Source organism: Epinephelus lanceolatus, chromosome 13 (assembly GCF_041903045.1).
Source record: "Epinephelus lanceolatus isolate andai-2023 chromosome 13, ASM4190304v1, whole genome shotgun sequence".
Classification (NCBI taxonomy): domain Eukaryota; kingdom Metazoa; phylum Chordata; class Actinopteri; order Perciformes; family Serranidae; genus Epinephelus; species Epinephelus lanceolatus.
The window spans coordinates 6,519,251-6,531,926 of record NC_135746.1 but is presented as its reverse complement, the minus strand read 5'-3'; the positions used below and the strand labels follow the sequence as shown (position 1 = coordinate 6,531,926).

Sequence of the window (12,676 nt, the reverse complement as noted above, 5' to 3'; positions counted from 1 at the left end):
GTTGGAAACACGGAGCATGCTCGGTGACAAGGTCTGGAGAGCTGATAAGACTGCTGCTGTTTCTGAAATTATATTTTTTTGTTCAAGATGTATTAAAAAGAAAAACAATAAACTAAATTTGAACAAATATTTTCATGGGCCATGATTACATATAGGGGACCAGCAGAAGATAATGACACAATGACTCTCACACGCGCACAAATTTGCTGTAGGAGTAGTTTATCTGCAGGTTTGTGGCTACGCGGCCACCGTCCAGAGGTACTAATGGCCAGATATGCAAAGCATGTCATGCCGGTGTGTGAAAATGCGCGCGATGCCCCCAGAGAGACGCTCCTCGCGCTCCTTCACCCTGCAGACATGATTCATTCACCAGCTCCACTTTTACCCCATAAGGCGGCACGAGCGGCCCCCACAGCGGGCGGGACCACGGGAGAGTTCCGGGGGGCTGTGATCACTCGTGATTGGTTGCTGTGCGCTGTGACTGACAGGTCCCCCGCTCCGGCTCTGCTCTAAGCTCCGGTTGTTGACGGTCTCCAAAAGTCCGCACGGCTTTCACGGATAACGGAGACGTTACTACAGCTCGTCCCGGTTCCCTCTGTGTCCTCCGCTGTCCGGCTCCAGAGGCGGACAACCCGCCGCATAAAAGGCACCGGATTGTCACTGTGGATTCCCCCCGTGTTTTCTTTTCACCGACTGTCCGTGTTGTGAACTTTTCTCGCTCCCTGCAAAGCTCGTGACGCCGTCTCCTCCCTCTCGTGCCTCTGGTCCCGAGACCGAGGGAAATGGCAGAGAAGCGGCGGTCCCCGTGCGCGCTGAGCGTAAAGGCGCACGCGTTCTCCGTGGAGGCGCTGATCGGAGCGGAGAAGAGACGCAGGACGGCCGGGGGAGTTGCGGGGTCCCCCGGGTACGAGGACGGGACTGATGTGTCTGATCTGACCGGGAGCCCGGGGCCGCGAGCCGACAGAGCGTGCACCAGCGACCGGAGCAGCGAGGCGGAGTGTGCCAGTGACGGATCCCGTAAGTAAATAACAACAACAAAAACATAATAATAATAATAATAATAATAATGATAATGATAATAAAATTAAAGCAATAAAATAAATTATAAATGACGACAGGCTCTTTATACGGCAGCATCACCATATTAGTCCTACCTATTATTTTGAAATGAATCTAAAATAAAATCCATGTTACATACAATTATAATTTCTCACTGTAGGCTGTAATCACTGTCACATCTTTCTACTATTATTCCGCTAATTATTTAAAAGGCTACGTACATTTTTACTAATATTAATTTTCAAGAAAACGATTTAAACTTGCTCTGATTTTCCTTTTTAATAAAAATCAGCACTGTTTTCTCCACCAGGATCACGCATGCTCTCTTCTCTTCTCTATCGCTGAGGAAAATTAAATAATAAGACGCACAAAAGTAAAACAATGCTATCCTCTGGTCACTGAGCCACACAGTGGAAATGTGATATCATATCGTGGCCCCTGGTCTAGTAAATATGAGTGGTGTGAGTGTGACTAATGTGAGGCGCTTTATGAGTTGTGTTGCAATCATAAACACGCCAATTAGCAGCGTATAAAGGCAGGAAAGTGCCACGGAAAAGGACGCGAAGAGCTCTGCAGCAGAGAAAGAGGCACAAACCCGAGCGGCCCTGACAAATTAGGATTTAAATCTGCTGCACGTTTTAAAAAAGGCACTTGGCTGAGTGGGCTCGTCTTTGTGTTCGTTAGGCCCACGTCTAGTGTCCATAAATTCCCACCACCTGGCGAGGCCTGTGTGGAACAGCGCAAATAACAACAGCGGTGAGACACATAAACACCATTATTAGGGTGTCCTCTAAACATATCCTCCAACCCAAGTGCTCCATCATGAAAACCATTACACTTCCTGCTGGGACTGGAAGTGGAGTTCGGTTATGAGTGTACAGTAAAGTTGCCATTTTTCTACTGTATCATAATATACCATATATTCAGTAATGAGCAGGGTGACTTTAGTTTGAAGACATAAAAGTGAAATATTCTGACAAAATCATGAGGCTGCTTTAAAGCGTTTTAATATCCTTGCAGTATAAATAAGTTGCAGTGTGTGGGAACATTTGTGACTTTTTCGTGGGCTGCTGAAAGTTGTTTTTTTATCATTGCTACACTCACTGCAATGAGACCATTTAAATGATATATATGTGCATTAATATACCCAATAATAAGTCATATTAATAAGGGCTGTATGTCAAAGCAAAATGTGTTCTATCTAACGTTATAGCCGTGTGTGTGCATTTAAAATGTATTCTGTTTTTCTCTGAGTCACAAGACGCGTAATAACATCCTGCACATGTGAATGTTTGGGCCTGTGTTGGTGTTAATATGTGTTAAATGTCGCGTCTCTCCGGTGCAGCAGAGAGCGAGGACGCGCTGCTGGAGAGCCCGCAGCCTGCAGCTGTGTGCACGGCGCCGGTAACCGGCAGCGGAGAGGAGACCCGGGTGGACCTGCAGGGATCAGACCTGTGGAAACGGTTCCACGAGATTGGCACGGAAATGATCATTACCAAGGCTGGACGGTGAGAGCCTGATGCTCGGGGGAAAGAGACTGCTGAAGAAAGAGTTGTGCTACACTGGGGGAAAAGAGCTTATAATAAAAGCATGCAGACAAATATTTAATATATTTGTTTAATTTATTGCAATTTGCACATGCGCAGGGAAGCGCAGATACACTGGGATTCTTGTGCGTAATTCTCAAAATCAGCTTTGTAAAAGAAGAGGGGGCAATTAAAATATAAAACAGTAAATAATAAAATAAGAGTCATAATAACACTGACAAATAATCTACTAAAATAAGGCACTGACGCAGATTAATCAGCTGATTTGACAGAGCTGATTATTTCTCACAGATCTAACAGGACGACAGTTTAACAGCCTCCTCTGCTCCAGCTTTATTTTTATATCAAACTCGAGTAATAATGAGTGTGTGTTGTAAATCCATGTCGCCTGAAGCTGATCGGAAATCTACAATGCTGATGATTTATTTGGTTTTCCTGTCAGGCGGATGTTCCCCGCTATGCGAGTGAAAATTACGGGCCTGGACCCACATCAGCAGTATTACATTGCCATGGATATAATTCCCGTGGACAACAAACGGTACAGGTAAGACGCGCATTTACGCACACACACACTCCACAATGCCTGCCAGTGTTAGAAGATGTTATGATGCTTTTATACATTTAAAAATGGCATCTGAGACAAGTCTGAATAAAATATAAATATCAGAGTGAGTGTAAATATAAGAGAGGTACAGAGGAGGCCTATGACCTCACATGCATGTCCTATAGCACCGGAACATTACAGTAATTGTCGTTAGCATGTATTCTTAATTTAGACTCCATACACACTGATCCTGGGACAACCCAAGATTTTTCAATTGTGCAACCCCAGCTCTGTCTCCACAAATGGCGCTTGGCAGCGGGCTGCTGTCACGGCGGTTTTGCCGTCCCTTTTGGAGAAAGGCCTTTTGGATGCCTAACCTCTCCACCCTCACGGGTCAAACCGACAAATGTCGTTATAACGCAGAAGAAAACAGCGTGTTATTGCAACGGCGTCAAACGCAGCCAAGTCTTTGCATGCTATACACTGCAGCTCTGTCATTTCCAACGTCCAGCAGCCGTTTATATGTGAACACATTTTTAGCGGCGCGGCGGAGTGACGAGTGACACAGAGGACATGTTACTGGGCCAGGCTGACAAGATAGCGCACAGAGCCAGAGAGGCGACCTGCGGAGGAAATGTGGCGTTCACATGCGCGTCTCAGTGCAGAGCTGCAGGCGACAGCGCGCCGCACAGAGTCTGCAGCTCTGCACTCAACCAAACGCTGAACAGCAGGTGATGAACGCACCTTGAGTCAGATGAGGAAATAATTAGTCTGGGCTCTAGCTGAAGGCTGCGAGACTTTAAGCCTCAGCTTTAAGCTGTGACACATTTAATTGCACGAACCGAAAATAGGACAAAGCAGCTTCAGGCCTGCTGTAAAATCAAAGACAGTTGATTTGGCTTTGTTCAACTTCTTTAGATTAAATGTTGCACATAAGAAAAATAAGTTTATGTTCATTAAAATAATGTGTGATTTCTTCTGTGTTTAAATGTGCGATATAAATAAAGTTATAATTTTAGGATAAAAGTGGCTCAAATATGAAATCTGCAGGACAATTAAATTACAATTCGGACTTGATTGATAATTGGATGGAGTCATGTTATTCCCGTCACTGATATTCAATCCTCGCTCTCTTTCGACTTTTTAATAAAGGTCTCTACTTGTGATTATTAGTATTATTATTATTGATCGCTGGTGACAAAATCTTTTTTGTGGTGTTTTTTTTTCGTTGTGCAACTGACTGTACAGTGGGGTGAAAAAAGAAACAAACTTGGGGACATTGTGTTCATTTACCTCCCTCTGCGTGTGTGTAGGTACGTGTACCACAGCTCCAAGTGGATGGTGGCGGGGAACGCGGACTCGCCCGTGCCGCCCAGAGTGTACATCCACCCGGACTCTCCGGCCTCAGGAGAGACGTGGATGCGTCAGGTGGTCAGCTTCGACAAACTCAAACTGACCAACAACGAACTGGACGATCAGGGACATGTGAGTGACACAACCAAGAGTGTCTGGAAAATAATATATGATGCTACTATATGTCTGTGATAGGCATGGGTATATATGCATATTTTTGTATTTGTACCGTTTTAACTTATGTAAAGTGTCATTATATCACCATAAAATGTATATATTATTATTTACAATTAAAGCCTCTTTAACGTTATATAAGACTATTTAATATACAGCTCAAACACTTGATCTAACATTATGAAATCTTGTTATATCTCAGTGTTTTAGTTTAATTGTTGAAGCCGTTGTGTCATGAATATGTTCTATTTTCTAACTGATTTTATATAAATATATATACATATATATAATTGTGTCTTTTAGCAGAGAAATTATTCTGTTTCCTGCCCAGTGACTACAGATGAAAACTAGCTTGTAGCTAACTCTGGTGCAGCTAAGTAGCTGTGCACTGTCCCTGTTAAATAAATAAATACAAAATAAATAAATATATTTATATATATTTTTTGTGATAATTACACTACTCTTTTTGTATTATTTGAAACAGTTGTAAACGTAAGAATTTAAAAGTCAAATTTTATGAGACAAAAAAAGCCTGCAACTGAATTTTTCTGCAGTAATAACAAGAAATATGACAAATATTAAAAATGTAGAAAAAAAATTCACAATTTTGACACTGTTGCAGGGCAGTAATTATAAAATATATTGAGGGGGACACATCCCCGTAGATAATAAAATCTTCTCACAATGTTCCTCAATATATTGATTAAATAAATTACCAAAAAAACCCACTGCTATGATATGCATTGCTGTCGAAAATAATATAATAAATAGCATTATGTACTGCAGGTCTTTGGGGGGCGGGGGCAGACCTCCTGGCAGATCTGGTCCCCCTCCCAGTGTTGACTCCATGGCTTCGGCCTTACATTGTTGCCAGCTCCATAATTCCCCGTCTAAGTTTTAGGTCTCTCATATGAAAAACTGTGGATGTTTCTGTGTGTGCAGGTGCATTTATTAACACGTGCTATTTTATAGCTGTGAATAAATAACTTTAAATCACTGTTGTGTAATTTAAGCCTGACAGATTTTCCCCCTCCCTGCTCAGATCATTCTGCACTCCATGCACAAGTACCAGCCGCGGGTCCATGTGATCCGTAAGGAGTGTGGAGAGGAGTTATCCCCAGTGAGAGCCATCCCTGCTGGGGAGGGCACCCGCACCTTCGCCTTCCCCGAGACTGTGTTCACCACCGTCACAGCGTATCAGAATCAACAGGTAGCAGAGCTGACCTCCACACCAACACATTTCCTCCTAAATCCAAAGCCGCTGAAACGGCCAACGTGGCCAAGAAACCCAGCAGTGCTGCTCTGAGTGGAGCCGCCAGCAGAGAGCCTGTTACAGTTTGTTTTGTAGTTCCGTACTGTTTATAGTGACTAACTAGTGATGACTGATAAGGGTTTAAAATAAACGTACGCAGGTCTTAATGGAGCAGCTTCAGCTACGAGTTTCAAACAGAACGGATGATAAGAAAAGTTAAATAAAAAACAATTTCTGAATTGTAAAAATTTTGTTTTGCACGCTGGTCAGGGCAGCATTTTAAAGGCAGATTCTTTTGTGAGTGTGTGAGTGTGTGTGTTTTGCAAAACAGAGATCGAGAGTGTGAGAAAGTTCCTGCAGTTTTCCCTGGAAGTGTTTTACCACTTCTACCAAGGAAATGTTTATTGGATTGATTGTTAAAAAATAACCTTGTTTCTCACTCTAGCTGATTTTTGGAGTAGTTTTCTATGTTGCTTGAGCGTCTCATAATTTCTGAATTTTCCCACCAAATTTCAAAGCTACTGGTTTTTCTGGATTTTTGCAATATAAGCTTTGAAGTAGGATGTTAGCCGGGGTTGGTCGGCCCACAGTGCAGGATGGCTGAAGTCAGAACATGGTGGCAATGCCTATAAAAAGTCCCTTTGGATGCGGGTCACAGAGCTGGGCCTTAAACACCACCCACAGCCTGGGCAGCCCTATGGCAGCCCCACAGACATGTGCGCACACACACACATGCACAAAGTCACATATATGTGCAAGGAAACAAGCACATGCATGTAGTCCTATATATATTTAATGTGAACAAACAGCACAGTTGGCAGAAACCATCACATTAATGTACTTATTTATAGATCTGACTTATTACAGACAACGAAAATTATTTGGGCTGGAAAAAACATCTTCCATTACACAGTGTGTGTTATCATGGACTGGATTTTTTGGGGGGAAATAATTAGAGTCTTATTTTACTTTTCAGATTACAAGGCTGAAAATTGACAGAAACCCGTTTGCCAAAGGCTTCAGAGACTCTGGCAGAAACCGGTGAGTTCAATTCAACCACAGAGATTTTCACATTATCTAGTGCATTAGGGGTAATGTGGGATGCATGACTGCATTATATTCTGGCTTGGTTGTGGTTTTTGTCACGGCTATTTCAGTCTGATTTTATGGGGAGCAAAGCTTTGTATTTATTTATTTTTTTCAAATGGAAAACGTGCAACAGCCTCCCCATTAAATCTGTCCTAAATGGCAGCACAGAAATTGACTCAACTGAACAGACGTGGCACATATTATTATGATTTCACCGTGTTAAACGATGATGCATTTTCATTTAAATGTGCTAACTTTAAAGGCACATTAATCCCCACAACTGCACAGTTACAGGCACAAGCTCTGAGAGGGAAAAATCTAACCTCGGCTGCAAACCTAAATGGAGCGTCAGATTCCAGTCGGCCTCGAGAACATAAACATCAACAGCAAAATAATAAAAGTCAAGAGTGTCCTGAAGAAAATCTGTATAAACACATTTCTAAACATATATAAACACAGCATTAAAACAACACGGCAGTAAAACTCCAGCAGTCTCCCAACAGCCACTCCCCTGAGGCCGCACAGAAATCATTAGAGAGGAGGGGAGAGGAAGGGGGAGAGCAGGAGAAAGAGGAGGAGAGGGAACGTGCAAGACAGAAAATCTGAGAGGGAGGAAGGTAGAGAACAGCAAACTGGATAACCCTGACAGCTGACCCTATAAAAGTTAAACTCAGGAAGGCCGAAAAGAAAAAGCTCCCCTTAAATATTACAGGAAGAGTTAAGCAGTTTGCTAAATAAACTTGTGCTCTGATAGGCTGCTTTGGAGCACACACAACCGCTCCGGGCAGCTTGTCTAAATTATCACCGTGGCTACAACCCCGCGGGGGGGAGGACTTTTATCCTCACGCTAACGAGGGGTAACAGAGCACTCGCATTACCCCGCCACAGCAACCCTCTGCCCCACCTAGAGGAGGAGGGAGACGCAGATTGGGGGGAAGGGGAGTCCCACCTCATAAATCCTTGCTGCGGCTTCCTGCTCCTTCGTCCTGATTCGCCCGTAAAAGCCGTGTGAAAGCAATTACCTCCGAGCACCCGGCTGGCAGCAGCCAATCGCAACGTGGCGTTTATGCCCCTCATTACCTGTGGTCTCCATGGAGACAGCGAGAGAGGGCCCCACGGGCGACTAAGATGGCCGCCAGGTGGTTGGTGTAATGTGAGGCATGCTGGGAGAGGGCGGCTGCAGCTGCATCGGTGACTAAACAAAGTGCGAGACGAGTGGTTCCTGCTCTGAGTGGTTTTCTGATGATTTGTAAGTAACGCTCGTGTGTGTGTTAACGTGTGTATTCGTGTGTGTTTTACAGGATGGGTCTGGAGGCCTTGGTTGAGTCTTATGCGTTCTGGCGTCCATCTCTGCGAACGCTCACATTTGAGGACATCCCTGGCATCACCAAGCAAGGTAGAGTCAACTGACAGGAGCTCTCTGAAGACGGAGAATAAGTCACGACATCCAGCTTACGAGGCAGTCTTTGTACGAGAAAGTTGTTGGCATTGTATGTTTGTGTTATCCATGGAAACGTTTCATAGGCATCATATCAGTGTTTCTAAAGTGATGTTATATATGAGCCCACTTTGTCATCCGGTGGTGTAGGAGGGTGGTGGATGGCGTGTAACAAAGGCGAGACACCTGCCAAGCTGCAGACCAAGACCAACAAAAAACAAAACTAGTTGTGTTTCCAACAGGCAAACATGGGTGTTTTTCAGCAACCCGTTGCTGTTTTTAGAACTGGTTATAGTGTAACAAAAAGCAGTTGTTTTTTACAGAGAAATTGTGCCACCAAAACCAGTATTTTAAGCCAAAACATGATCGTTTCCTAACCATAAGCAAGTTGTTTTAGTGCCTGATCATAATCACAGTGTTCAAATGTAAGGAGACCTACAGACGTACAATTGCAACGTATCTGTGGTTTGCAGAAACGTACAATGCCAACATTTTTTCTGGTGATTGGGTTGAAGCCCATTCCACCCAACTTTTGACAAACACACTGATGTTATTTGGCCGGCCACAACAGGTCCTTGTCTGGTTAATGTAATAAGGTCATTTTCAGGGACGACTGATAACAACATTTCAACTCAGTGCTCAGTTGTTCAGAAGTAATCTGATCGAATTTTGGTTTTCAGATTGGATCAGATCTTGAAAATGGGTCATTTGATCATATAATCCAGTTTTGATTTTTTTCAGGATCAAACCTTCAACGTGTGTTGTCAAAAACATTTTCATAGGGTTGGGATACCTTTGATGCAAAAAAATCTGGATTTTCCTGATCGCCACAGAAGGCTGGATTCAGGCAACAAAATGCCATAAAAAATTTAAACTGGTCAAACATAAACAAATGAAGTACAAAATATAAACAGATGTATGACTGCTACAGTGATAAGGAAGATAAAGTAGACGCTATAGGCTACCTATTAGGCTTTTCAGTATAGTAAAGACAAAAAAAAAAGGATTTTGTTGTCATACAATAAACCCCCAAAAATAGCTGTCAATATCAAACAAAAACTACTTAATTTTAACTTTCATTTATCATTTTATATTAATAAGAATGACTCAGTCAAAAGTAGTTTCTAACAATTGCATTCCCAATGCTGCTTCCTGTCTTTACAAAAAAAAAAAAACACCCTGATGCTGGCTGTTCTACCAGTTGTTCTTTACTCAGTCAGTAGTCTAAATTATGTTACAGTCACATTTAGGGCACCTGTCACCCAGATTTGACTATCTCAAAACATTTGCAGGCCTATCTGGATCAGGGTGATCCAATCTAATGTTGCTCTGAAAAAAACAGCACAAAAGTAGTTGATCCAGGAAAGCAAAACGTGAGGTTTTAAAATCCAGATCGTTCTGATTCAGATTAAATATTTAGCACAACTGCACCCAGGGTATGTGTAAATACAGAGTAGTGATCCAATACCTGCTCACTCCAAAAATGTTAAACCAGTAGACCTATACCTCACTGTGTAGATCTCACTAGAGGTCAGGCAGCATTACATGAATACTCCACCCTTCCAAATGAGACTTGTTCTGTGTAACGTTTAATTTGTGAAGAAAACTTGGTTTCTCTTGCATGCCAAAGAATCCAAAAACTGAGAAAAGTCACAGGCGGCTGCATTTAACAACTGCAAAACTATATCAAAACATCCACTCACAAACTCTCACACAATTCGTGCAGTGACTCCATCGACTCAAACAGTAGTTTTACCTCACTGAGCCTGAGAGCTGCTGGTCTACCTCTGCCTCCATGTGTTTGTTTGTGTTGCTGTGTGACTTTGGTGTTTTAAAAAGCTAGTTTGGATTCATAAAATTCACACAATAACACAAACAAATTATTTTAGCTTCAGACCAGCAGCTCCTGCTCCTTCAGCGTGGTAAAATTACAGCTTTTGTCAATGACGTTTGGCTTTGAAAAGAGCACAGGTAACTTCCACTTTTAGTTAAGTTCCCCATCAGAGGCTGTCTGAACATATGACTGTATAACTGAGACTTGGATGATACTGCACGAGTTGTCTAGTTTTTGAACACAACAACTCATTTGTTTAGATTTAGGTTTCACTTTTCTGTTTTTCTGTTTCTTTAGGAATCCCAGGAGCTCACGGTGGGATCGGACCAACATCTCATCTGCTCTCCACGTCCCCGTGCTCCTCACCTTTCCAGGTCTGCCCTCTGAGCCCGCCTGACTACACCTGCAGCCGACCCACACACCCGCTCCATCGTTACAGCAACCCCCCGGAGCCGTTCCCCTCTCCCAGAGGTCCATCAGCGTATGAAGGCGAAGGATTCTGTTCCCTGCCCCTCCCTGCCTCTCAACTTGGCTATCTATCCAACCCCACCCCGCAGGGCTACGCTGGGCTTCGCCTCCACACACCGCCCTACAGCCTGTACGGTTACACATTCCCTCCGTCACCACGCCTCGCAGCCAGCCCTGATAAAATGGCCGCCGCTGCCACTGCCAATCATCAGAGTGCCTTCCTTGGCTCGTCTCCCAGTGGGACTCTAACGGACAGTCTGGGCGTACTCAGCGGAGGACAGCAGGGCTTCTTGTTTGACTCCCGGACTTTAGGACTGGCAGGTAGCCAGTCGGGAGGTGGGGCCTCACAGGTCACTGCCCACATGGGCTGAATTTGACTCCGGACATTTCACGAAAAACAAAATGACACCCTGGAACGGGTGTAAGTTGCTTTTCAGAACGAATTAATCATCCATGTGCTGAACAAGCATCAGGACAAACAGAGAGGAGGGACAGATGATGCCATCGTCTCTGTGAGCATAAAGAGCTCGTCAAAGCTCCTTTTAACTGAAGGGAATATTTTTACCAAGTTCGTATCATTCAGTTATGTTCTCTAGGACATGCATGTGCAGCTGCGGTGGTCACTATAGGGAGAAACTTCCTGCCGCTTTGGATACAGAGTCCAAACAATGTAACCCAGTGACTGAACTGGAACTGAAAATGGATTGGGCAGAAACTGGGCTGGCCCAGGCACTCAAAGCAAGCACTTCAATCCCTGGCAGGAAGCCCTGAAGCAGTAACTATTAGACTCACACAGCATTTTACATTGCCTCCGTGAGCTTGCCTACTCTGGATGGAGTTACTGAACACTACTTTTAAACTTGTTTTTATGGGATACATTGACTAAACTCCTTTTGTCGATTAGACTCTGTGTCATGCCTGGTGGTGTTCTCCATCAAGTCTTTGGAATAACAAACAGCTAAAGTCCATTCAGTAACATGCACTACAGGCAGGGCCTTTCACCACTCAGACTTTAAAAACAACTTTTACACACAACACCAGGAGCCTGTCACATATTAACATGATGACATCACGGTCATGAGAGACCGTGGGAGATATCCCAGTGACAGTTATGGACTGACGAGGTTAAAGCTGTGGGAGGATGATGGATGACGGACTGAGCTACATATTCTGAGTCTGGTTTGACAGACGTTTACTTGATGCAGCTGTTTGGACGTCGGGCTGAAGTACATCTTCCCTTGTGTGACACAGACGTAACTGCACATGACAACTCTGTACATAGCGGGAGGGAGGGAAGGCGGGCGGGAAGAGAGATGTGTATATAAAGGGCTGTGTGACCCTTCGCACTTAAAAACCCCCAATGCACCTGCTTCTGCTCTTTAGACCGGGTCAGGTACGCAACAGCCAACCCTGAACTTGACCGAAAAGCTTTTCTTTGCAAACACGCGCTATATCAGCAGCACGCCCTTTGGCCAAGGACATTAACATGTTCTGTGACCTTTTTGAGCCAAATAAAATATATCTATTCATGTCACAATGTTAATATGTAATCAGTATCTTACTAATTTAACTGATTTGGTGTTGTTTATTAAGGCAGTTGTGAACATACGTGTGTGTGAGTGTTTTCTTTACACATTTTTTTTTTTTAAAGGAAAGCAATTACAGTGCTTACAATATAATATTTCCTTGTGCAAACAAAGACGGAGGACTGTGTGTGTTGTCCCTCATGTATGTGCATGTGTGTGTGTGTGTGATAGAGCAGTCATTTACTGGGGTTGTTCCACAGGCTCTGGATTCCAGAGAAATGAAAAATACCACAAGAAAAAAAAAAAAGAAAAAATACCACAGGAGACAGGGAGAAATAACAACTCTTAGCACACACACGTACGTACACACACACACACACACACACACAAAT

General features: G+C 43.6%; 1 protein-coding gene across 2 annotated transcripts; it reads left to right on the top strand.

The window, feature by feature from the left end:
* The first annotated feature begins 481 nt into the window (after positions 1–481).
* Positions 482–12,366, top strand: tbx18 (T-box transcription factor 18). Of its 2 annotated transcripts, none has more exons than XM_033648161.2 (8): positions 482–1,017; positions 2,408–2,567; positions 3,049–3,150; positions 4,464–4,635; positions 5,720–5,887; positions 6,906–6,970; positions 8,320–8,414; positions 10,588–12,366. In XM_033648161.2, the coding sequence occupies exons 1-8, from the start codon at positions 783–785 to the stop codon at positions 11,127–11,129; spliced, it is 1,539 nt and encodes a 512-aa protein (XP_033504052.2). In that variant the 5' UTR covers positions 482–782; the 3' UTR covers positions 11,130–12,366. The 2 variants fall into 2 exon arrangements, with proteins under 2 accessions (XP_033504052.2, XP_033504051.2); XM_033648160.2 differs by having other exon boundaries at positions 488–1,017; positions 2,405–2,567.
* Positions 12,367–12,676: the final 310 nt, after the last annotated feature.

Excerpts from the sequence above, each read along its gene's own strand:
- tbx18 (XM_033648160.2), top strand. The coding sequence starts at position 783 with ATGGCAGAGAAGCGGCGGTCCCCGTGCGCGCTGAGCGTAAAGGCGCAC. Across the intron at positions 1,018-2,404 it reads GTGTGCCAGTGACGGATCCC|CAGAGAGCGAGGACGCGCTG; the intron begins GTAAGTAAATAA and ends TCTCCGGTGCAG. Across the intron at positions 2,568-3,048 it reads ATCATTACCAAGGCTGGACG|GCGGATGTTCCCCGCTATGC; the intron begins GTGAGAGCCTGA and ends TTTTCCTGTCAG.